At 45.2% G+C, this 22,810-nt stretch overlaps 1 protein-coding gene across 2 annotated transcripts in view; it reads left to right on the forward strand.

The window, feature by feature from the left end:
- The first annotated feature begins 3,166 nt into the window (after positions 1 to 3,166).
- The window catches only part of THUMPD2 (THUMP domain 2 tRNA and snRNA guanosine methyltransferase), a 268,497-nt gene continuing 248,853 nt past the window's right edge, over positions 3,167 to 22,810 (forward strand). For both annotated transcript variants that reach the window (XM_086927226.1, XM_086927227.1), the window contains exons 1-2: positions 3,167 to 3,422; positions 17,461 to 17,593. In XM_086927226.1, coding sequence (XP_086783352.1) covers positions 3,270 to 3,422; positions 17,461 to 17,593 — 286 coding nt within the window. In that variant the 5' untranslated portion in view covers positions 3,167 to 3,269. The remainder of the gene's footprint in view (positions 3,423 to 17,460; positions 17,594 to 22,810) is intronic.

The raw sequence follows: 22,810 nt of genomic DNA on the forward strand, positions 1-22,810 counted from the left end.
TTTTAGCACCCCTGTTGTTCATCATTTATATTAATGGTCTATCTAACTGTCTGAAAAAAGTCACCACAGATGTCCCAGTAATCTTAGGGGAACCCCTACCAGTGCTTTTATACACAGATGATGCGGTGCTTATGGCCCGCACTCCTAATGCTCTTCGTCTGCTTGTACACAGTTTTGTTAATTTTATGGAGGGTCTGGATTTGAGGGTCAATTTAAAAAAAATCTTTTATTATGTCCTGTGGCCCTGGCAAAAGGAAACTCAATACTATACAGATAGGTACAGATAAACTAGAATCTGTTTCTACTTTTCCCTATCTAGGGTTGGTTTTCGCTGCGAACGGCTCGTGGAGTGGGCATTTGGCCCACGCCACGAGCAAGTTCTCGAAAGCCAACAACTCTGTTTTGAGCCTCCCTCGCCCAAAGAAAATTGGTGCCACTAAGGCTATTTTAAAGATTTTTAAACTGCAGTGCTCACCTGTTGCCTCGTATGGAGCGGAGGTATGGGGGTCGGGTAGCAGCCTTTGTATTCAAAGGGAGGAAAGTCGCTTTTGCAGGAAAGTGTTGGGCGCACCGATCTCCTCCTTTGATTTTATCTGCCATAGTGAATTAAATCTTCCTTATATAAGTGATTTTATTAGAGCCAGACCAGCACTTTTTTGGATTAGAGTCTGGAGGAATGATGCTGCCGTCCTCACACAAAATATTATAAAGGACTGTTTAAATTGTGATTATGGAATGGCGATTCCATGGCTCTCAGAAGTTTCTAAATCACTTACTGAAGTTGATATAGGCACCTTGTTCACCGATCCAACGACAATTGAAACAAAGGATAAAGTCGAGGTTAAAAATGCACTGTATGCACTTTACAACAATGAACGGATAGGAAGTGAATTACAGAAATCAACTGTTATGAAATACATAGGAAATGAATTGTGTAGACAAACTCTCCCGTCCTATCTCTCCCTTCCTATGACTAGTTGGGAGAGATCACTATTGTTTCGCCTAAGGGCGGGTAATGTAAAATTTCTGTTGTCTTTTCCTTTGGGGTATTGCCATAGTGCTGATTTTAATCCGTGTCCCTGTGATTGTGTGAGTACACAGGATGATTTGCACTTCCTATTTTTCTGCAAATTTTATCTTAGGTTTATTAAATGGCTTTTAACTCCTTATTTTAAAAAACACAGACCACTCACACTCAAAGAATCATATAGTATGTTGGTTTCCCTGGATACTGATGAATTAATTTTTCACACCAGCACTTTTCTAAGATTGGCCATACGAGCGCGCAAAACGATGGAAAATCCCTGATAATAGAAACTAGTCATACTGGAGCTATAATGAAATGTAATGTACTGTATTGTTACTGTATGGAACTCTATATTATGAAATATTTATATATTATAACATTCTTTCTTTTTGTCTGTAATGAACTGTTGTTTTTATCTGCGGTACTTTTATGAATTTTATGAAATTCGAATAAAGGTCTTTTGAACTTTGAACTGAATAAACTCAAAACTGCATTAACAACAGTAATAACGTTACTCAAAACTGCATTAACAACAGTAATAACGTTACTTACATTCCCATACGATATACGACGACGAGTCAGGAGTCAGTCACGCGCTTGGATCGACTGGACTCTCAGTACTGGTCTGGTCTGGACTTAATTAGTTCTAGAACCTTCGACTTTCAGTTGGCACTGGTGCGTCACGCGCGGTCACGTCACTGCAGCTTTCGGAAATGGCCAATCACCTCAACATGGCTTGATATAGCCATATGTGATTGGCCATACTGAACAGAGCAGCAAACACCCACCCGCGGCACCATGATCCTGACCCTGCTGTCTACTCAGCCAATCCTGGCGCAGGCTTAACAGCGCCACTGCGCCAGGATTGGGCTACGAGCAGGAGAAAATCTGCCCATATTGAGACCGGGGCCCCGGGTCTCTGCCATTGTCTCTCAGTGCTACAGGGGGGGGGGGCGAGGTCTAATAGGTACTACGCATGCGCAGGCCAGTCTCAATTATGAGTACTCCTGGCTGTCACATGCGTAGTCACCCCGACCCGCTGCAGCTGCTTACGCTCTCTGGCTGCCTGCCTGTGCGCTGTTACTCACTCTCTGCCGCAGCCCAGCCCCCCACGGCCCACTTCCATAGGCAATGCGCGATTCTGTCGGGCTCGTCCCGGCCCTGTAGCGCTGAGTCAGTGCGCTCGGATCTATTTTAAACAAAAATGTGTATTTGACTTTGAACTTTTATTATGCATGTTGGCACCAGCGGCGGTCGTCCATGGCTAGTGGGGCAACGCCCCAACGCTCCCAATGGACGCACCGCCACTGCATCCGTCTGGAATTGGGTCTTTCATGGTCCTTCACTGATTTGTTCATGTTAAAACAAGGATTCATTCGTGCAAAATAACTCAATGTAAGCTACTGCTCAGAGCTTATTTGTAGATGACTTCAGAACACACGAGAACGTTTATAAAAAAGAATCCCTTTTAGGCACTTTTTACCTTATGATATATTTGTTTCAATATCGGCCTATGGGGCAACTATATTACGTCTCACTGTTACAAAAATTGGAAATGTGAAACGTCTGCTAACACTGTCTCTCTTTACTCGCACAGTTAATTTCATGGTGTCTTATTCTTCCAGTCTTTTATGCATAATTAAGCTCGTTCTTTTCATCGCTATGACTGATAAACATATTCTCATCAGCACCACTCTAGTTATTCAGACTTGAAGTGACGTTCGCTAGCGCGAGATTTTATTAGAGGCATTCAAACGTTACGGCCATATTTAAGTGCATGGTGGTTCGTTGTTTTCGGCAACATTAACATAATAGAAAATAACGTTTTTAAATTAGCATAAACATTGTGTTTTGGTTACTAAAAATATATATATTTGGGCATAATTCTTCATGTTTTGATGAACCCGCAAATAAAATTGCAAAATATGAAAAGACGTGTATTATAAAAATACTCGATAATTGAGCATGATATAGGCCACTGTACTGGAATAATTGTATTAGCGGTTTGATAAGACTATAGAACGTCCGTTAGTACAGTAAAATGTTAACTGTTGGCACGTACAACCATCGCGAAGCATAAAATGGGCCGCTGTGACTACGAGGGGAGCAGTGTGCAAGCAGCGCGCGTGCGCAAAGGCTGCGTGATGACGGCTTGGTTACAGGAAAGCGCTAAATATGTCAGGGTTTTCTTCCGTGTGTGTTTATAGCATGCAGCGAATATGTGTTGGTGAATGATCTAACTATGGAGTTACGGCTAGAACCCAACATGGCTGCGCCTACTGTCTGCTGCCACCTGGCGCGGACAGGCCGCACTGCTCGTTTCTTTTGCACGGCTGGTCGCGGCATGGAACGATTTGTAGTCAAAGAAGTCAAGGAGAAGCTTGAAGCTGAGCAGGTGAGAAGGTCCAACGCCTTTCAGAATGAAGTGCACCTCCGCACCTGGAGGGAGACAACTAGCCCATGTTCAGTAGACAAATCATCTGCTTTCAAAAGCTGCATCCTAGTGGCGCATCATCTCCACTCAAAGTATTGAATACTTAATTTTTTTAGGTCTCACCTACGCAGCGCGCATGCGCTGCATAGGAAAAAGACCTATGGAAATCGCTCCTGGTTTGCAGACAAAAACGTGCACGTTTAGCAAATCCCTTGCGGGAGCCAGCGGCGCCATGTGTTAGTAATCAACGTGCTCGCTCCCGCAAGGTAAAGGTTGCGTGTCCCTCCTGGGACTGAAGGCTTAGATCTTTTAACGAAGACACATTCTCACAAGGCTGCTGGCCCGTCAGCCTTCAGACTCCGGCATGTTTATGTATGCATGCAAGCGTAGGAAGCTCGCCGGAAGGCCCATGCTGTTGTGAACTTGCCCTCAGCAACTTTTTTGCTCGTAATGTCAGACGGGGGCAGTGCCCTCTGGCTGCCTCTACCCTCAGGCCGCCTCTTCAGGTCATATAATCATAAACTAATACCTCCGTATGCTCAGTCGTTGTTGTAGCCCCTTCAAATATTCAAAGCAGCAGGATACAAAATCAATCAGAAGAGGGCCCACTCCCATAAACCCCCCCCTCCCTCGCCCTGCCCCCAACCCTCCCCTTCAAAGGAAGATTCCCTGCTTGATAAGTAGGCATAACAGAGCAGCATTGTCCACCGGCCCCCGGCTGTCCTGACTCGCAGACCTGTCCGTGCCGAGGCCGCGAGCACAAAGGAAGTGGTTATGGGGCTGAAGACAGCCAGGCCACATACCGGCCGCCAATGTGCCCCCCGTGCTGGGGAACAGATGAACAAAGGGTGGGCAAAATCAATCTTTAATGAACCCCTCGGCCTGGGCAGTCTATCACCATCTTCAATGACTTTCAGCTCTGCAGTCAGTTCTCACACTGCTGTCTACTCCGTCCCTTCTGCCTGGCCGGGGGCTTTCATTATGCAGCTCTATAGTGTCGAAGACTCAGTCAAAATATGCATCACTCATATCTCCAAAAATGGAAGAATAAAAAGAACACTCCAATCAAGCTATTGCCTTCAGAATGCACCCTGACTGAAAACAACAGACAAGATTGCACGAAGAAAGTCAAGTGGGAAAATGTATTTGATTTGTTAATTATAAATTAAGATCTGGAAATACCAATTTACTCTCTCGTGGCAGAGGTTATAGCTAGTGCTGCGCCAGGAATCTGTGCAATAACGCGTTAAAACAGATGTACTAACCCCTTTTGTAGTCGCAACTGCTCCAAGTCGCTAAATGGGAGCATTTGATAACACACAATAGGTTTTTTTAATGTATGAATCGCCTAAAAAGATTGCGAATGGATATTTTGGTTTTGGATATGTGTATATAAATAAATAAACAAGCATTGGCATAGCCAATAGTTCTCTCCTTTGGGACCTTATAAGTGTTTAGCCATGCAACAGTTTATGTTGTTGCACCAAGGATATTGTGCTGCATAACTAAATACTTATAACGTTCCAAAAGCGAGACCTTTTGGCTACGCCAATGCTTGTTTTATTATTGAAAGAGGACAGTGCGTTAGGATGGCTACTGCTTGACTATACACCCTCAACTATAATTTGTCTTTCAAATAAACCTCAAGAGCTATTCATAAAGGCGTTTGGCCTGCGTAAAAAAACTTTTCTGCTTTTTAAAATCAAATCCAAATGTTTCTTTAGTGCGGACTTGCAAAGCCAATACAATTGCAGGCGAGCCGGCCAAAGGATTGGCTAGGAGCTTAGAGCCCGTGCACGAGCCGAGCCCTGAAAATGTTTTCCATGTAAATCGCACAACAAACATCACCTAAAATATGATAAAGTCACTTTAAAATTAAAAAATGCGTTTCTGTAACACTTGAACCTTTGACATTGATACATCACGTTATAGTACTGCCCTGAGAAGTATTTACTAAAAGCAATAGTTGTTAATCACTAAGAAGCAAGACAACTGTCATGTAGACCCTGTACGTGGTCTATATTATTATGATGCAACATTATAGTCTTTAAAATCAAGCACAAAAGGTTTTTGTGTAACTGGTATACTGAACTCTTATATTTAAAAGTGTTTTCATGCACGATGATGAAGAAAAAAAGAGTTTTAGGCTATTAAATAGTTGCCCAAGTTCACACAATTTAAGCGGTGAAGCCATGATTTATCCAGGTTTTCTGATGTCACTTTGTACAAATCAGCCAGGTAATTACTATCTTTTTGTCTTTTCTTACGTTATGGGTTAATTTGATCTCTTTGTGCATGTTTATCACATAGCATGAACTCAGCCCAAAGGCCAAATTGGAGCACTTAACATGAGCACCAGCTATATTTACACAAGGTCACGTTCATTGCTTACAGTTATGGCGAGTTTAAGCGATTTGCTCAGAATCATAGCATTTTGTGCAGACACTAGGACTGGAATCTGGTTCCCCAATTTTACAGCCGGCAGCTCCGGCCCTAATGCCACATTCTGGGTGGAGGGTGCTGGCAAAAGCCACATGAAATCTCGACTCGTTATGGGCTCGATATTCCGTCAAGACCTCGAGCTGTGCCAATCTGCAGGCTATAGCCTTGCTCGAACTTTCAGTGGCTCGCCCAACTCTACTGCGGATAACTCTCTTTTGAACAAACAGCGTCCAAGTTTATCACCTCCCATGCATCCCAGCAGAACAGATTCTGATGGGAGACTCATCAAAAGTGACTTTAATTTAGCTTTCTTGTGCCTTAAATTGCCCCACTTCAGTGCAAGTCTATGGGGGAAATCAATCCCCACCTGATTATTATTTTTTTTAAATCGCCCTCTTTCTGCTTTCCTAATGTTAGCATCTATGCACCCCCATTTTGTGAACCTTCATGTGTAATCGCATATGATAGTCCTCGTTCTTGGTGTATTAACTTGTGCTGCAGTCTGTGTAAATTACTAACTGAATGCTTAGATAATTACATAATTTGTGTAGCGCATAAACATATCAGACCTCTTTTGCTGGGCTAAATCATTTAATTCCCTTTGAAGGAAGGACTGGCACCACTTAGCTAATACGTTATATACTGAATTAGCATTTTGACCCTGATCAGTGTGTGCAACCAGCTTGCACCAACTGAGGAAGACACTCTGGTATCTTTAGTTTTCTCTATGAAATAATGCTTTTTTCCACAAACTGGAACAGACCAGGTGTTTTAACTTGCAATAATGCAATATCCCCATAAAGTGGCCATCTTCAAGGAGTTCGCCAGGCCCAACAGTAAGACGTCTGCTACAAACTCAGCATCTTCTTCCATCACAAGATCATGAAGATTTACGACACCTGCACCACCCTAGACCCGGCCACTTTGCCAGCTACCACCGCACACAATCAAGCCACACCCTAACAGACCATGCTCTGCTGGAACCCACTCACAACAGACGACACGATCAAGACCATGATGAGCCTACACAGGAGCCGGATGGATCCTAATAAGTACGACATCTTCTACAGAGCAGCCGCCGCCATTGCCCCCCAGCTTCGCCGCACCATCATCTGCTCCATCGAAACCGCCACCTTTCCTGAAGATTGGAAACATGCCATGATCAACCTCCTGCTGAAGAAGCCGTCCTCGTACCCGACAGACCTCAAGAACCTCAGACCCATCTCCTTCCTGTTCTTCCCAGCCAAGATCATAGAGAAGGCCATCAACGCCCAACTCTCTTGAGTTCTTCGAAGTGACCCACATCCTGGACACCTCTCAATCTGGTTTCCAAAGCAACCATAGCACAGATACTGCACTCCTTGTAGCCACCGACGGCATCCGCTCCCTACTCGACCAGTGCGAGACCGCAGCCCTCATCCTAGTAGACCTCTCAGCCGCCTTCAGCACTGTCTACCACTGCATCCTAATCACCAGACTCCACGACCCCGGCATCCGAGACAAGGCTCTTGACTGGATCTACTTCTTCCTCACCAGCCGGACCCAGCAAGTCAGGCTTCCACTGTTCCTCTCAGAACCCACAGAGATCAGCTGTGGAGTGCCCCAGGGTTCGTACCTGAGCCCTACCCTCTTCAGCTTCTACATAGTGCCCCTCCTAGCCGTCGTCAGAAGCCCCGGACTCAACATCGTCTAATACGCCGATGACACCCTGCTGATCCTCTCCCTCGCTAATGAATCCACAACCGCCAGCACTAACTTCCACAATGGAATAAAGGCCATTGCTACCTGGATGAAAGACAGCTGCCTCAAACTCAACTCGGACAAGACTGAAGTACTCCTCCTGAGACCCACCCCTCGAGCTTGGGATGACTCCTGGTGGCCTGCCTCGCTGTGATCTTCCCACTCCCCAACAGACCACACACTCGACCTCGGCATCCTACTGGACTCCTCGCTCACTATGAACCACCAAATCAACGCAGTTTCCTCAGCCTGCTTCCAACCATTCTGCCTGCTTTGAAAGACGTTCAGATGGTTCCCCACAGAATCCATTAAGACAGTCACTCATGCACTCATCACTAGCAGACTTGACTACGGCAATGCACTCAACTCTGGTGTCACCCAGAAACCGTGCAAGAAACTTCAGAACATCTAAAATGCCACAGCCTGACTGGTACTTGATATCCCCCGCCAAAGCGACTTCATTCAATACCTCAGGCAAATTCACTGGTTCCCAGTCAACAGAGAATCACTTTCAAGCTCCTCACTCACGCGTACAAAGCGCCACACGACGAAGGACTAGCTTACCTGGACCACTGCCTCACATTCTACATACTTGCCAGACAACTTCAATCCTTCCAACTTGCCCTGGCCTCCATCCCCAGGATCCACAAGACCAGAACTGCAGGAAGGTCTGTCTCCCACCTTGCCGCCAAGACCTGGACACCCTGCCGCTCCCCCTCAGGCAATCCGCATCGCTGATCCAATTCAAGAAGGGCTTCAAGACCTGGCTCTTCAAATGATCCTCCACCCAGTCCAACTAGCAGCCCCCCTGCCCCAGCGCCTTGAGACTCTCACGGGTGAGTAGCGCACTATATAAGACCCTGATTGATTGATTGATTGATTGCTGGATGGATTAATTGAAGAACAGTCTGCACACCAGCTATTCTGGGAATACAACTTACTCTCCAGAGCATCAAGACGTTACGCTATCTTATCCCACATTACATCCTCATGCAAATAGAAGCCTCATCACATCTTTATTTACCAAACAACACCACATCACACACACTAAAACCATTGAGATAGCAAACCATTCCACCAAACGGACCCTTGCTTCTGATACTTCTTTCTCTCACCACCCTCTTCTCTCCCTTATTGACACCACCTTTTTCTGCTTTAGACACCAAGCTGAGATTGCACACTTTACCATGTTCACTGCACCTCTCATAAACATCACCTTTTTAAATGTTTCTGGAAAATAACATTCACATTTTCTCTTCCATTCCAGAGAATTAACTGTAGGAACATGGTCGCCAGCCTATTTAACCTCTTGGACTTTTGTTTTTGATACCATTTAAATTTTTTTTTACTGAGAGTTACTCTCACTAATTGAGTCTCACTCACTGTAAACTGTTCAAATGGATTAGGAGTTCTAGCCACCAGTGTCCGCCTTTTCAAATACATACTTCTGCTGCGCAGTTGGGGTAGTAGGCCTTGGGTTGGCTGCATATGAATACATGCACATGTTCGCATGTCTGTGAGCTAAGCCAGTGGGTCTTCTGTCCAGGCCACCACAGGTAGACAGGTCTGTGACAGACTACCTGCGCACAGGTAGTCTGTCACAGAATGAACCCTTTAGGGACTGGTCCTGCCACATAAAAGGAGGGGGCTTTCACAGTGCAAGTGTATAGTGCTTCACTTAAACTGGTGGAGGCTTTACTGTATGGTACATTCAGGGATGTGGGATTTCTATAGCCCGATGAACAGGACATATTGTTTGGGGTCAAGGGCAACAAGATTTTTGCATTACCACATTATGGGTCAGGGAAAGGCACTGTCTGCAGTTAAGGTAAAACTTTTGCCCATATGTTAACACTGTTCTAATTTCTATTTGATCGTTGATTAATTGAAAGCCTTTATTATTAGGGTGAGCGCTCAAAGTAAATGTTGAAAGCTCCAACTGCACTACTGACAGAGGTTCCAGTATAAAAATGTGTACATATGTTTTCAAAGTTTAGCAATTTGAGGCTATGAATAATGCTCCCAGGGTGCTCTCTGATTTGATGCAAATATTTGCAGAAGCTTGAAAGCAAGATTGATGATTCTTTGCTTTCAAAATAAAATGCTTGTAAAAAAATGAACAGCAAAACACACACAAGATGATGGACGGAATGTTGCACAATGGCAAAACATTCACCCCAGTCACAGATCTGGGTTTAATCCATCGTTATTTTTCTCACCAAGCCACCCCAGTTCAGACATGGCCATATGCAAATCAGTCTTGACCCTGTGCCTCATGGGGACAGTCCAGACCGAACTGCCAAGCCATATCTTCCCTGGACCGGAATCAAGCATCTTAGGACCGGTTTCTGGCTATCAGCCGTCTTCAGCCAGGATAGCTTGACTCCAGTGGCATAGTGAGCACGGGACCCATGTCTGGGCATACCCTTCCCACATAGGGTGCTTGTTTCCAGTCCAGGGAGGACCTGGCTTGGCAGTTCGGGCTGGACTGTACCCATGGGGTAACTGGAATTGCATGATGAGCACAAAAAACGATGGATTTAGGCCCAGATCTCTATACTGGGGTGAATGTATGACATTGTTATGCATTCTGTCCATCAACTGTTTTTTTTGCATTTGTAAAAAAAATGAAAGCAGAGAAAAAAACATTTTGCTAAACTACCGTAAAATGTCAGGCACCATTTCTTTGCAGCATTATTTAGTAACATGTGTTGATGCATGCTAGTATTTCCAAAAATATTCATAATGGAAAATCAGTGTAACCAGTTTCAATAAGATTATGAAAAACAAAAATAAACAAGCATTGGCAAAGCCAATCAGTCTGGAATTGGTGGTCAGCTTTTTAGTTTTGTCAACGTGTGACTTGTTTTGGCACGGTTTTTGTAAAACCTTATTGGTTTGGGAGCTGCCAGGCCCTCACCATTATTGTTTTTTTGGACTCAAAAAGCACACACTGCCACAGTAATTACTGTCACTGAACAAAACGCCTTTGTGTGTCGAAAGGCTCCTTGTGAAGCCAGCTGATACAGAGAGAGAAAAACTGAATTTCAATAAACACAAAAGGTCACGGTCAATGCCAGAACTAATTAGGGGCCCTATTACTGAAGAAATTCTCAAAAGTGCACCCATGTTATATGTCCTTGAATTAAGTGCAGATATACGGCTTTCATGAATTCCAAAGAATTTACAGAAGTAGGACATGAAATAGAACTCCTAGAAAATATTTGTCAGCTGCATTTTAGCATGAGCAAATCTGCATGTGTAGACTTGCCCACGTGAAAATCTGAGTGTTTGCAAGTTCGCTTTCCCTCCAACCACTTTTTTCCCAACTCTGGAAGAAGGTTTATGTCTGCCATTGTCGGAAGTAAATTTCCAACATTTCTCAGTATGGGAAAAGATTAGAGAAGAGTTGTTGAAAACCCTAAAACATGCATGTTAGATTTGCACAGACTCAAAAGCGCATTCTAACCCTGGAACTATTGCTTACCACTACCTTCAGGCCTAGTATGTAGCCCTGCGGAAATGTGGCAACATAAGGGTACTGCAAGTATTCAAACAATACTATGGTATGAGCCCTAGCATAATCGGAGAGGCTCTATCCAAGCTCTTACGTCTCATGGACAAGTATATATTGTATTAAATTCCACACTTCTGTACAGTTTGGTCAAAATCTGCACCAAGGTACATTTTTGCCATATTTGCTCCTACACGCTAGGGTGACACACCAATCGTATGATAAACATGGATCCCTTGTGCAGATTTATTTTCACTTTTGTCATATCTGCGGTCCTTCTAGCACTTGAAGATTTATCATATTTCCCCTGGCTTGGCCCAGTTAATTATTCTGCTGGCCAGTCAGATGCTTAAAGGCCTCCACATACAATAGGGCCTGGCAATCTGTTAAGATCTCTTTAGAGTGGGACCGCTCAAAGTATCTGTTTCCTCATCGCAGTTTTATATCTGACTTTAAAATGGCGGACATGCGAGGAAAATGAAAATCGAGTAACTCTACTGGGGGCGCAGTCCATTGCCTGTTAGCTGCGTGATCATTTTCGAGAGGGTGCCTGGAAAGGAACGGACCCACTTTTAGAATGATTCAAAGCTGATCCATGGAAACTTACACCGAACTAGCAGCGTTTTCCGCGGGCTCTACTACCCATTTCTCCGGTTGGACTCCCGCAACTGTAATTCGCTTAGCCCTGTTCATTTGACCTGCCCTCTTCTTCCTCCTGATTTATGGCGATCCCCCATCTACCCGTGTGCGCCTGTGTGGCCCGTCCGTCCGCTACCCCTCCCCGCTCTACTCTTCTCCACTTTCCTGCTAATGACCCCTGCCCTCACCTGTCCTAGCCCCCACTCTGTTTATCTACGAATTTTCCCTCGTCAATTGAGATCTAGCTATTTCGTTCTGATGCCCGATGGAGCTACCTAGTTTAGCTATAGGGGAGACAGGTCGGGGATTTCCCTCCTTGGACGTCACCTACCCAGTCGGTCTTTAGCCAGACTTCCTTGCATCTCTCCTGTCGTCTCTTCCCACATCCTCCCTCCATTTATGAATCTCCTTCCCTCCTCTCTCTAAGTATTGAGACTGAACTATTTTGTCTGATGCCCGATGGAGCTACCCTACATGGCTTAGCTATAGGGGAGATGGACCATGGATTCCCTCCTTGGTCGTCACTTACCCAGTCTGTCTTTAGACAGACTTCCTCTTGTCTCTCCTTGTTGTCTTTTCTCTTTTTCCTCCCTTTCCCACCTCCCCCGCCCCCTCCAATGCTTTTCTCTCTCCTATCTCTCCTCTCCTAATGTATTGCCTTTTATTTTGGATGGATTGTGTAATTGTTGATCTTGTCTGATACATTGTTGATCCTCATGTACAGCGCTCTGATACCTTTGGGTCTAGCCAACCTCACTTTCCCTCCTCCCCCCCCCACTACTTTCTCGCTCCTCTCTCTCCTCTCCTAATGTATTGCTGACTGTTTGATATGTTTTCTTGTTTGATCTTTTCCTATATATTGTTGAACCACATTGTTGCACTTCCTTTCGTCTCTCCTGCTGTCTTCTACCACATCCGCCCTCTATTTATGTCTCTCCTTCCCTCCTCTCTCAATGTATTGAGACTGAACTATTTTGTCGGACGCCCGATGGAGCTACTTAGTTTAGCTATAGGGGAGATGGGCCGTGGATTCCCTCCTTGGTCATCACCTACCCAATCGGTCTTTAGACAGACTTCTTTCCGTCTCTCCTCATTGTCTTGTCCCTAGCTCCCATCCCCTCTCCCCCGAATTCTCTCCCCTTGCCCGCTACTCTGCCTACCCCTTGTCCTTTGTGCCCTTTGACTAAGCACTCCTTCTCCCCTTGTTTAGGAAAGATCCAATATTTATACTCTGGAGTCTCCGCGAACCCGCTGAGTGAGTCCACTGCACCAAGGGAGCCACTCACACGAGGTATAGTATGGCACTCCTTGCCAAAGCACTCCCTCTCCCCTTTCTGGGGAAGGATCCAGTATGTAGGTCTTGGAGTCTCAGAGACCTCTCTGAGAGAGTCCACTGCGCAAAGGGAGCCTCTCGCAATAGAGATAGGGTAGAGATACCACTTCCCCTGGGATCACAGCTTATTGAACTTTGGACGTTGCCTTGACTCGTCTACCCGTTTGTGTCCCCGTCACCCTTCCCCTCTTCTCCCCATGCTGTGACTCTCACCCTCCCCTCCTCTTTCCCACCTTCATTATCTGTCTATTTCCCCTACTCCAACCCCCCTGAATCTCTCACCTTGCCTTCTTTTCCCCTTACGTATTTGTGCTTATTGTTAATCTCGACCTTACAAGTAACTATGTTGCCATGCTCTAAGAACTGTGTAACCTTTGTAACTATGTAACCTGTAACTATGATCTGATGCTCATGTAAAGCGCTCTGATACCTCGGGTCTAGCCAGCGCTATATAAAACTTTTTAAAATAAAAAAAATAAAAAATAAAAGGTGGGGTGCGGATTTGGCATGTGCTAATTGTTTTTTATCCTACACCAGGGATGTGAAGGGTCATCCCAGGAAGAAAAAGGTGGCGAAAGCCAGATCTTGGTCCAGAAGAGTGTGTTTTGGTGTAAATCTGTTTTGTAGTTTTTGAGCAATTTATGCTAAAAAACTTTGTATCTCTAGGGAGGTGGAGCATCTGCGGATGTGACAGATCTGGTTGTCTGCCACCACCTCAACCAGTAAGTGGTGGCAGCGATCTTAGAATTCTGGTCATAAAAAAAACACAAATAAAGATAAAGGGGCGGGGCCCGCCTGGGGCCAAACCATGTTTTAAAAAAATATATCAATTTTGCTGCAAATATGTGGCGGATCCGCAAAACCACAGCAAAACAGAAATAATAACAAAAAACACGCTGGCTCTCGCTTGTTTTTTAAACCCCTTAGGGTTGGGCCAGGCCCACCCCAAAGGGGTGTGCAAGGCCCCCTCTCCAGGCTGATTCTGGCCCCGGGGACCCTGTCCCCTGTGGTAACAACTTTTTTAAGGTTGGGGCATGCTGCCCACCTCTCCATGCTTATTTCGGTCCCAAGTACCCCGGGTCCAATATATTTTTCAGTGGGAGGCAGGCACACAGTTCCTCTCACTTGGCTTCTTATGGCCCTGGGGACCCCATCCGATGAGGCCCAAATATTTTTTTAAGGGGGGAGGGGCCGCACAGCCGCCCTCCTCAAGTTTCCAAAGGCCCAACGGACCCCATCCCCCCGGGGCTGCTAAACTTTTGAAAAGCTCAGAGCGGGAGAAATGTAAACTTTGTGTCCAGGAAATATCCCTAATCGGCTAGATATTTAAAGTGTCTTATCCTGGTGAAGATCTTCACCTTCGAACTTAAAAACATTTTTGGAAGTTCAACTTCTTCCAGTACGGCAACCCACCAAGTTGCATTCGACCAGCGATGCAAAGCGACAGTGTGGTGGTAGCCTCTGGTACTTTTGACAGAAATTCTTGGAACCGTTCCTAAGAGCCAGCTTTTAGGGCTAGAAAAGAGGAGTACACTCAGACACTTATGCAAGCCCCCAAGACCTTAAGGACACCACTTAGCATTTAAGACTCACTCCAGGGTAAGCCGCCAGCAGGGTCCACGGCAAGTCCATTTGGAACTGGTCAACTGGGCGCTTCAGCAAGATGGGCTTCTTGCTGCTTTTTGTTAACCATTAGCTTAACAGGAGGCAAGTCAACTAGCCCTTGGAGTTCACTTCTCTGTCCTGGATTCAAGTGGGAAGAGGTCCAGCCCTTTTGGTTTCTCTCAACAGGTTACAGTAGTTGCAGACCTCTTTCTGATATCCAAGTTCAGCAGGTGGGGTCCTTCTTTTGTCTTCCACAGGCATGGGTGCCACTGTTCTGCCTGGCACTATCTTGTGGGTGGGTGTGACCCCCTAACCGATAGGGAAAAGGTTTCCAGGGGCAGCTCTACCCACTTCCAGATGGTTTTGCCCTGAATAGTCCCACAGTGTACTGCTTTGCCAAAATCCAACATAGCAGAATCATTCTTCCCTTGGTCAGAGCTCTGAAGGCATCCCTGAGGTTTGTCTAGGAACTGAATAATCCCCCCCCTACACACACACACACACACCGGGATTGATGCCACTGGCTATTTGAAAAATGGCAGGCTCCATTGAAGTTTATAGAGCTGGTGGGAACATGACACATGCCATCTTATCAGGGGAAAGTCTTACCTCCTCGTAGCCAAGGGATCATTACCCCCTTTCTTGAGATCAACTGCACCTACCAGCAGGCTACCAAGTGACAGTTGTGGATTATCTCAGAAAGAGCTACTAGAGGATTTAGTCAGGATAATGCCAACTTTCTAAAAGTAAACCCAACAAGATGATGGGCAGGGTGCTGTAATGTTTCAAACAGTCCCCCCAGTCGAGATCTGGGTTAAATATATTGTTCTTTTGCTCACTATGCAAATCCATTTTGGATCCATTCATATGCAAATCAGTCTTGACCCTGCTCTTCATGGGAACATTCCAGCCAAACTGCCAGGCCAGGTCCTTCCTGGACTAGAAACAAGCATCCTGGGACCGGTTTCGGGGTATCTCCCTCATCAGCCTGCCTATCTTGAATCCAGTCGCACAGCGAGCCAGGAACCCACTTAGAGCAAACATGGCAAACACTACAAGATGATGGAAGGAATGCTGAAACAATTCAAACACTCACCCCCAGTCAAGAGATCTGGGTTAAATCCATTGTTCTTTTGCTCACCATGATACCCCAGTTTGGACCAAGTCATATGCAAATCAGTCTTGATCCTGCTCCTCATGGGAATAGTCCTGCTGAACTGCCAGGCTAGTTCCTCCACGGACTGGAAACGGGCACCCTTGAGCGGGTTTCAAGGTATCACCCCACATCATCTAGGATGCTGATTTCCGGTCTTTCTGGGCATTCATTATCGATCTCTGAACAAACTTCAAATACTACAGAACTCAGCAGCTCGTTTCCTTAAGAGAATACCCAAATTAAAAACTGTCTCTCACACATTAGTGGAGCTTCACTGGCTTCCTGTCAAGTACCGAGTAGCATTTAAGGCACTCTGCATGGTTTAAAAATCCCCTCATAACACAGGTCCGGAGAGGAAGAATTTCAAATAGTATATACCCAAGAGAGCTCTACGGTCAGCTGCATCCAAAATTGTGACAGTCCCCAAAAGTCAGAAAAGCATCCTGGGGCGGTAGAAGCTTTGTTTCTTCTACTTGTAAACTCTGGAACAAATTGCCTAAGCATCTTAAAAACCCGTCCAGTCTTTCCTGTTTCAGCAAGCAAGTTAAATCTTGGCTTTTCTCGTTGCCTTATAAGTCTTTTATTGTCATGAACTAGAAGACGCTAGTTCCAAGATGCCCTTGAAAATGTGCCCGCTCTACAAACAATATCGATACCTACTCGCCAGCTGCTTCTTCAGAAAGCCTTGTTCACTCTGTCTTCCATTTCCAACTGTTTCAGAATCCCTTTTACTGACAATTGTGAGAGGCAGTCTACATTCTTGATCTCTAGTCTTACCACATACTGCATATCACAGTAATGTGCCTATTATAGAATGATGCACCTAGAAAAACAACCATCAATTATTTATCCAGGCCCTTTTCCATAAAAATTGCTTTAAAGGCTTGTTCTGTTTTTTTCGAAGTACTGTTCATAGGAAAGATGTCTTGAACTTTTTATTAGCTTTATTAAGCAGCCTTCCAGGTCTTTTACATAAGTTTGTGGAGCTTTCTCTGTATTCTGTTTGTATGGAAACATGGTTATTATGTTGAGCTCAGGCTTCTGGCTGAGATTAACTGAATACTGTGAATTTGTGCTCACAACCCTATCAAAAGAGCATTCCAAGAACTCAGTCATATCCAGATTATCCATGTAATTCTAACATTTTTCAGATTAGTAGTAAGTGTTTTTCTTCACTAACCACACTTAATTTGTAGCTGAAATAGGTCATTCATAGGGCTGTATGACCTTTTCTTCTGCATAAAATATTCTAGGCATACTCGAAGCCAAAGTGATTTGAAGTAAAAGTGGATTTGTGAGGACAGCTGGATGATTTAGGTTTACTGTAAAATGTTTTTTTTAAATGCATTATTCAAGCAATGCATTTGCTAAGCTTTCCAGAAGCTCTTGCTGTTCTAGTTCCTGACCAACCCAGAGATTATGCCAGTTGGATAGATAGAACCCATCCAGGCATAATTTAGTTGTGAGGGATATTTTTGAATTTGGTTCCCGTTTCTCTGAGTATATCTGTTCTCATTAACTTATATTTTGCTTCTGGAAATGTACTAAATTGTTATGTGGTTGTACACAGGTGGAGAGCATTTTGGGAAAGGTTTTCTTCACTGCTGAGCCTGATGTGAGCAAACTGAAGAGGATTAAATCTGGTGAACGGTTATTTCTACTTCTTAAAAAAGAGCCTCCGCTTACTCTTTCTTTGAATAGAGGTAAAGTAGGGTTCTTGAAAATAATCCTATATACTATTGATTATTATACTTTTTGATTGTTCAAACAAATGAAAGGGAATGTTAGTATGATTCAGCTTTCTGGCTGCTTCAGTATGTTTGTTATAAGAATGTAACAATAATTAGGACTGATGCATGATTGCTCCTATACTATAACAATCGTAATATACTGAATACAACTTTGTTTTGCTAAACATTATCATATTTACTAAAAATGTCTCTTGAAGGTACTAGAAAAATGTTGAAGGAGCTGGAAAGGGGATCGTAGAAACAGTGTTAGAAAATGTTCTTCTTGATGTGCAGAATTGTGGATGGCCAAAATAATCAATGAGGATGTTTGCATATTGTACCATTGGCCACTAAAGCGGAAAACGGACCTTGAGTAGTAATTACGAATTTTGGACCGGAAAATGGAAAGCATCTGGTAGTAAATGACTCCAGCAATCATAAATGCTACGTCTGTATGTCCCGCACCTAGCCTGCCCTTGCCTTCCCACCATGGTCCTCTTTCACATTAACATGACCTTTATCTTGGCCAAGTTAAAGAAGTGACAAGTGCTTAATTGCAGGACATACATTAAATGTTATTCATAGGAGTTTGAATAAGGGCAATCATTCTTCAAATGTCCTTAAGATGGTCATGAACTTGGACAGAAGAGATATTTTAAACTTGGACTCACATTTTAAAAGTCACTGTTACATAAAAGATTCTCTCTGACAAAGCTCGATGGGAAAACAATTCAAAAGTTAAATGGTAATTACAGGAATGGCCTGTATGTCCATTCAGCTTAATTAGAAAGTTGAGACCAGTAAGTAGTTCTGTGAGATAGGTGTGATTTGGCAGGTGAAGTTATAATGCCGACTATTATCATGAATGACAGTGGTCCTTTCCTTAGCTGTGAAGTCCATAGAATTCTATTTGGTATTAGCAACCACTGCAGTTAGGCTAATCGAGATGAAATGAGATGCCTTACCATCTTATTTTGTTTATCACCAAATGAGCTGCTGGTTTCTCTATGCCTTCCGTTGGTCTGATTGGATAGATCAAGATTCATGTAGGTTATGAAAAGAGGACAGAAGTCACCATAACCTTTGTGCAGATGACATTTATATAAGCCCCTTCTGAAAATTGTCTTGTAAAAAAAAAAAAATGCAACATGAGAACTGTAATACCCACAGGGATCAAAGGAGCCGATTAACAAGAACACTTTTGGGCTGAAACAAATTTTCATTCGAATTTTGGGATTCAATGAGCGAAACAGCAAACTGATGTAATACATCTTGCCAATGTTTGATGGCTATTGAAGTTATGCAACATATGAACCAATGTCCGTTGTATTTTATGATTTGGAAAACCTCTTTTAAGTATCATTTTTTTTTTTGTATCACTGCCTGTAGTAAAAGTTAATCTTTTTTTGTAAATAGCACACTGAGGCACTAACATAAATACAAAGAATAATTAAGAAGGTCTGATAAGGACAAGTACAGTTTGTCTGTCATAAGATGTGACATTCTTGTTTTAAGTGGCTGCAGGAAGTGAAACCGCTCATCCTGCTGCCTGCGCCCTTCTAAGAGCCTCACTCACCGCATCCTCGTGGGTCGTGCTTCTGGAAGATTCATTCTCTCTGTTTGGCCATTGCAACACTGCCCGGGGTGGGTTAAAATTTCATGTTCCCTACCCAAATCCCTTTAGTTGGGACTGTCAGAATTAATTATTTCTGGCTCACTTTTAAGACTAAAGCACTGATGATGATCCCTGGATTGAAACGTCAATGCTAACCATGACTTTTGCCACATCGATTATAATGAATTAACGGCCGTGTTCTTTTAAAAAAAAAAAAACGTTGTTTTTCCAGTTTATATTACATATACAAAAAAAAAAAACAATTGGCATCGGCACAACACATGTACACAGTTCGACAACCTCATTATGGCACTTAGGGACATAGGCATCATCTAGAGAGGTACGGACACATGAGGAATAACAGATTAGCAGGCACATACATAACATCGTGAGGTAGCATCCAAGCACAGCACAACTCCCAGTGGTAGATAAACCCTAGTGGTTCCCTCCCTCCCTCCCCACCAGATCCCGACCCCACTGGCGAGAACAATTCGTCACTTGCCCCGTCAGACTCGCTCTGGGAAGACCGCCCCCTCTCCGCCAGCCGGAGGCACACATGATTTTCCAGGCAAGTAAATCGTCCTGCAGTTTCTCATCCCTCCGAGTAAGTTGCATATGGGTTTCCTCGGCCAGGGACCACTCTCTCACATCTGTAAGCCAGGTGGACACCTCCGGAGCCCTCTGTCCCATTCAAGTGATCGCCACCCTGCGCCTGGCAAGCACCAACATCAATTGTAAGAGTTTATAGGAGAGTTTCTTTTTCTTGGGCTTGGGAATAACGCCAGTAAACAATGCAAGGGATTCATTGCTATGTGAAGGCCTGTAGTGGTGACAATACGATCTACCACCCCCGCCCAGAAACTCCTGATCAAAGGGCAGTCCCAGGCTAAGTGTAAGAAGCCCGCTCGCCCTGCACTAGATCTGGGGCAGCTGTCCCCAGAGACGTGCTTCAACAAGACCGGTGTCAGGTAGGTGCGGTGTAGGAAATTAAAGTGGATCAATGTGAACCCTGCATTGCACTATACCTTGCGCGTGAAGGACCCTATTAGTTTCCGCTGTCCCGGTCCCAGCACAGCACCAAGATCCACCTCCCATGCCGCCCAGGACGGCGGCATCCGTGGGGTGGAGTCCTGTTTCATAGCCGTGTATAGCAGAGAGATTAGTCTACGGCCCCTGCCGCAGGAAACGGCCTTGTTCTTAATTTTGGATACGCACTCTGATCACTATTGTCACTTGTGTGTGTCACCCTGCAGAGCGCGCAGAGTGCGTTTTACACTCCCATACACTGCACCATCATTTATCGCTGTGCTTACTGTTTGAAACTGTCTTATTTATTGTTTTTAGTATTTATAAAATTCATGGTTTTGTTACATTACATTGTTACATTACATATGCCTGGGTGCCACTATTCTATGATGTAATGTCTACCTAACGTCCCTGACGACTATTGGGTTCCTTTGTTTTTAAAACCCAGTATCTGGTTGCAGTACATTTTTGTCTGCCAGAGTATGTTTTTTCCAGTAACTGCATTAAGTCTGTAATAATATAGCTGGAGAGTTTATTATAAACCTTGTTGTGACATTTATTCACAAAGGAGTTTCTGAAAAGTGAAACATGTTTTTAATGGTGTTACCTATTTTTTTTCCTGATAGTTAATAGATGGGGGCGCTAGGTGGCCCATGACCATGATGGCCGCACACGGGTGAGGCTCTGATAGCTTGGCGGCATTATCCTTCAATAATCCTTTATCTCCCTCACTAATCCTCTCTCTAAAGCCTGCCGCTTGTTTTACTTGTTACTCTCTTCCTCCGGTACAAGTTTGTAGTTCCTATGCCCTCGGCAGGTGCCTTCTCCACTGAACCTCGCATTGTGTGGGCTGGCGAGGTTATGATCCGGGAGCACTGAGCGGCTGCTATCTCTACGAAAGCCTGGGGTTCCCACTTGCCGTTGGGCCCTTTCATCTGATGGGCGGGGGCTGTCCGATTCCGCTTAAAGGCTCCCGACTGCCCGCCTGCAGCGTCAACAAATCACTGGGCCATCCTCAATGGTGACGGGCTACCGTACAGTCCCGCAAGAGGCGGTAAGATGTGTGCAGGGTACGTGGCCCGCCATAATTGTTGCAAAGTCGTGAGCATGGTGCCCTACCCGCGCCATTGCGACTTCGTTCGACATTGGCTTCATCCTAATCTCCACCGGTGCACTGCGCTACCAATTTGAAGACATGCTCCCCATTGTGTCAACTCACCTTTACCACAGCAGGCGGCGATGGAAGAGACTGTTTGACACATACTACTCTGCAGCCCTGCTCTTCTCTCACTGCGCTGCATTGGGCCCTTCCCCCCCCACTTGCCAGAGACCTCAAGGGAGCGCCATTATCTTGGAGCTGCTGGATCTCTCCTAATCTCCCTCAAACCCCGCCTGAAGTCCGATGCTCCCACCCAAAGCAGGGAGACCCGTTCCTTGAGTCGCAGGGAGGGCCGTACATTGGGGGGAAAAATAAATATCCCCAGACTGTATTGAAACCACTGGGCTGCGTGGTGTTGAAGCTGATATCCTCGCCTTGAATTTTGCTGAAGAATACTTGCTGTGCACCCAACCGCTATCCAGCGCTGTTGCTTTGCCACCTTTTCAATACCTCCGGTAGGGGAAGCTCATAGCACTTGGATACCGGTGAGTGGTCCTCTCGCTGATCTCTGGGGAGAGCGGGACGCGAGTGGTGGCGAGTCAGGTGCCTCACACAGCCTTTCGACCACGCAAGCCCCAGGGTGTACACGTGGTGCTGGGCCGCCTTGACAATGTTGCGCTGGTCCCTTAACTGCTTGCTCCCCCATCAACGTACCTGCAGCGGCAGTTGCCGGGTGCTGATTGTCTTGATACGAGCTGCTACGCGTCAGTAATTGCTGGATTGTACATCGCTGCTGGTGCGAGCCCTACCATCCGGGCTCACCCTGTTGTGCTGAATCCCGCCATTGGGCCACAGGTTGGAGGTGAACTCAAGTTAAAGGTTCTAATTATTGGCCAATAGACTGCTTGGCTCCCCACCAGCCTGTCATATGTCAATGGGCTACATCTCACCTGTTTGCGGTGAAGGAGGACTGACACGTGGTTAAATATCGCTGCAGCTCTATCCACGCACCACTTCCACGCGCGCGGCACCCCCTGCTGAACCAGCCGTGTCGTACACTCACTTCTACCTGGCCTTATTGGACTGCAGAGACTACGCTCTGTACCACGCTGTGCAGAACTTACTGCGCACCTGTTCTGTGAGCTTCCCTCTCCAATTACAGTAGGTGCAGGATAAAGAGGCCTCGATTTGAGGAGTCCTGGCTTTATACTACACTTGTCAATATTGCCTTATAGTGGATTCTCATTTATGTCTTCTGGCTGCCAATCCTCAAGCCAACTACATCCAGCTATATACGCCTTACATCCTTGTCGGCAACTGTAATTTTCTGGCATTGGGGAAATCAGCAGCCTCCTGACGGCTCCTGCTTCTTTTTACTGCTGGCTCATCGCTGCTTCTACCAATTCCGCTACCGTCCACCTCCCTAGTGCCTCTAGCGGACCCTTCTGGC

The sequence above is a fragment of the Lissotriton vulgaris genome, chromosome 6 (assembly GCF_964263255.1).
Source record: "Lissotriton vulgaris chromosome 6, aLisVul1.2, whole genome shotgun sequence".
NCBI lineage: Eukaryota > Metazoa > Chordata > Amphibia > Caudata > Salamandridae > Lissotriton > Lissotriton vulgaris.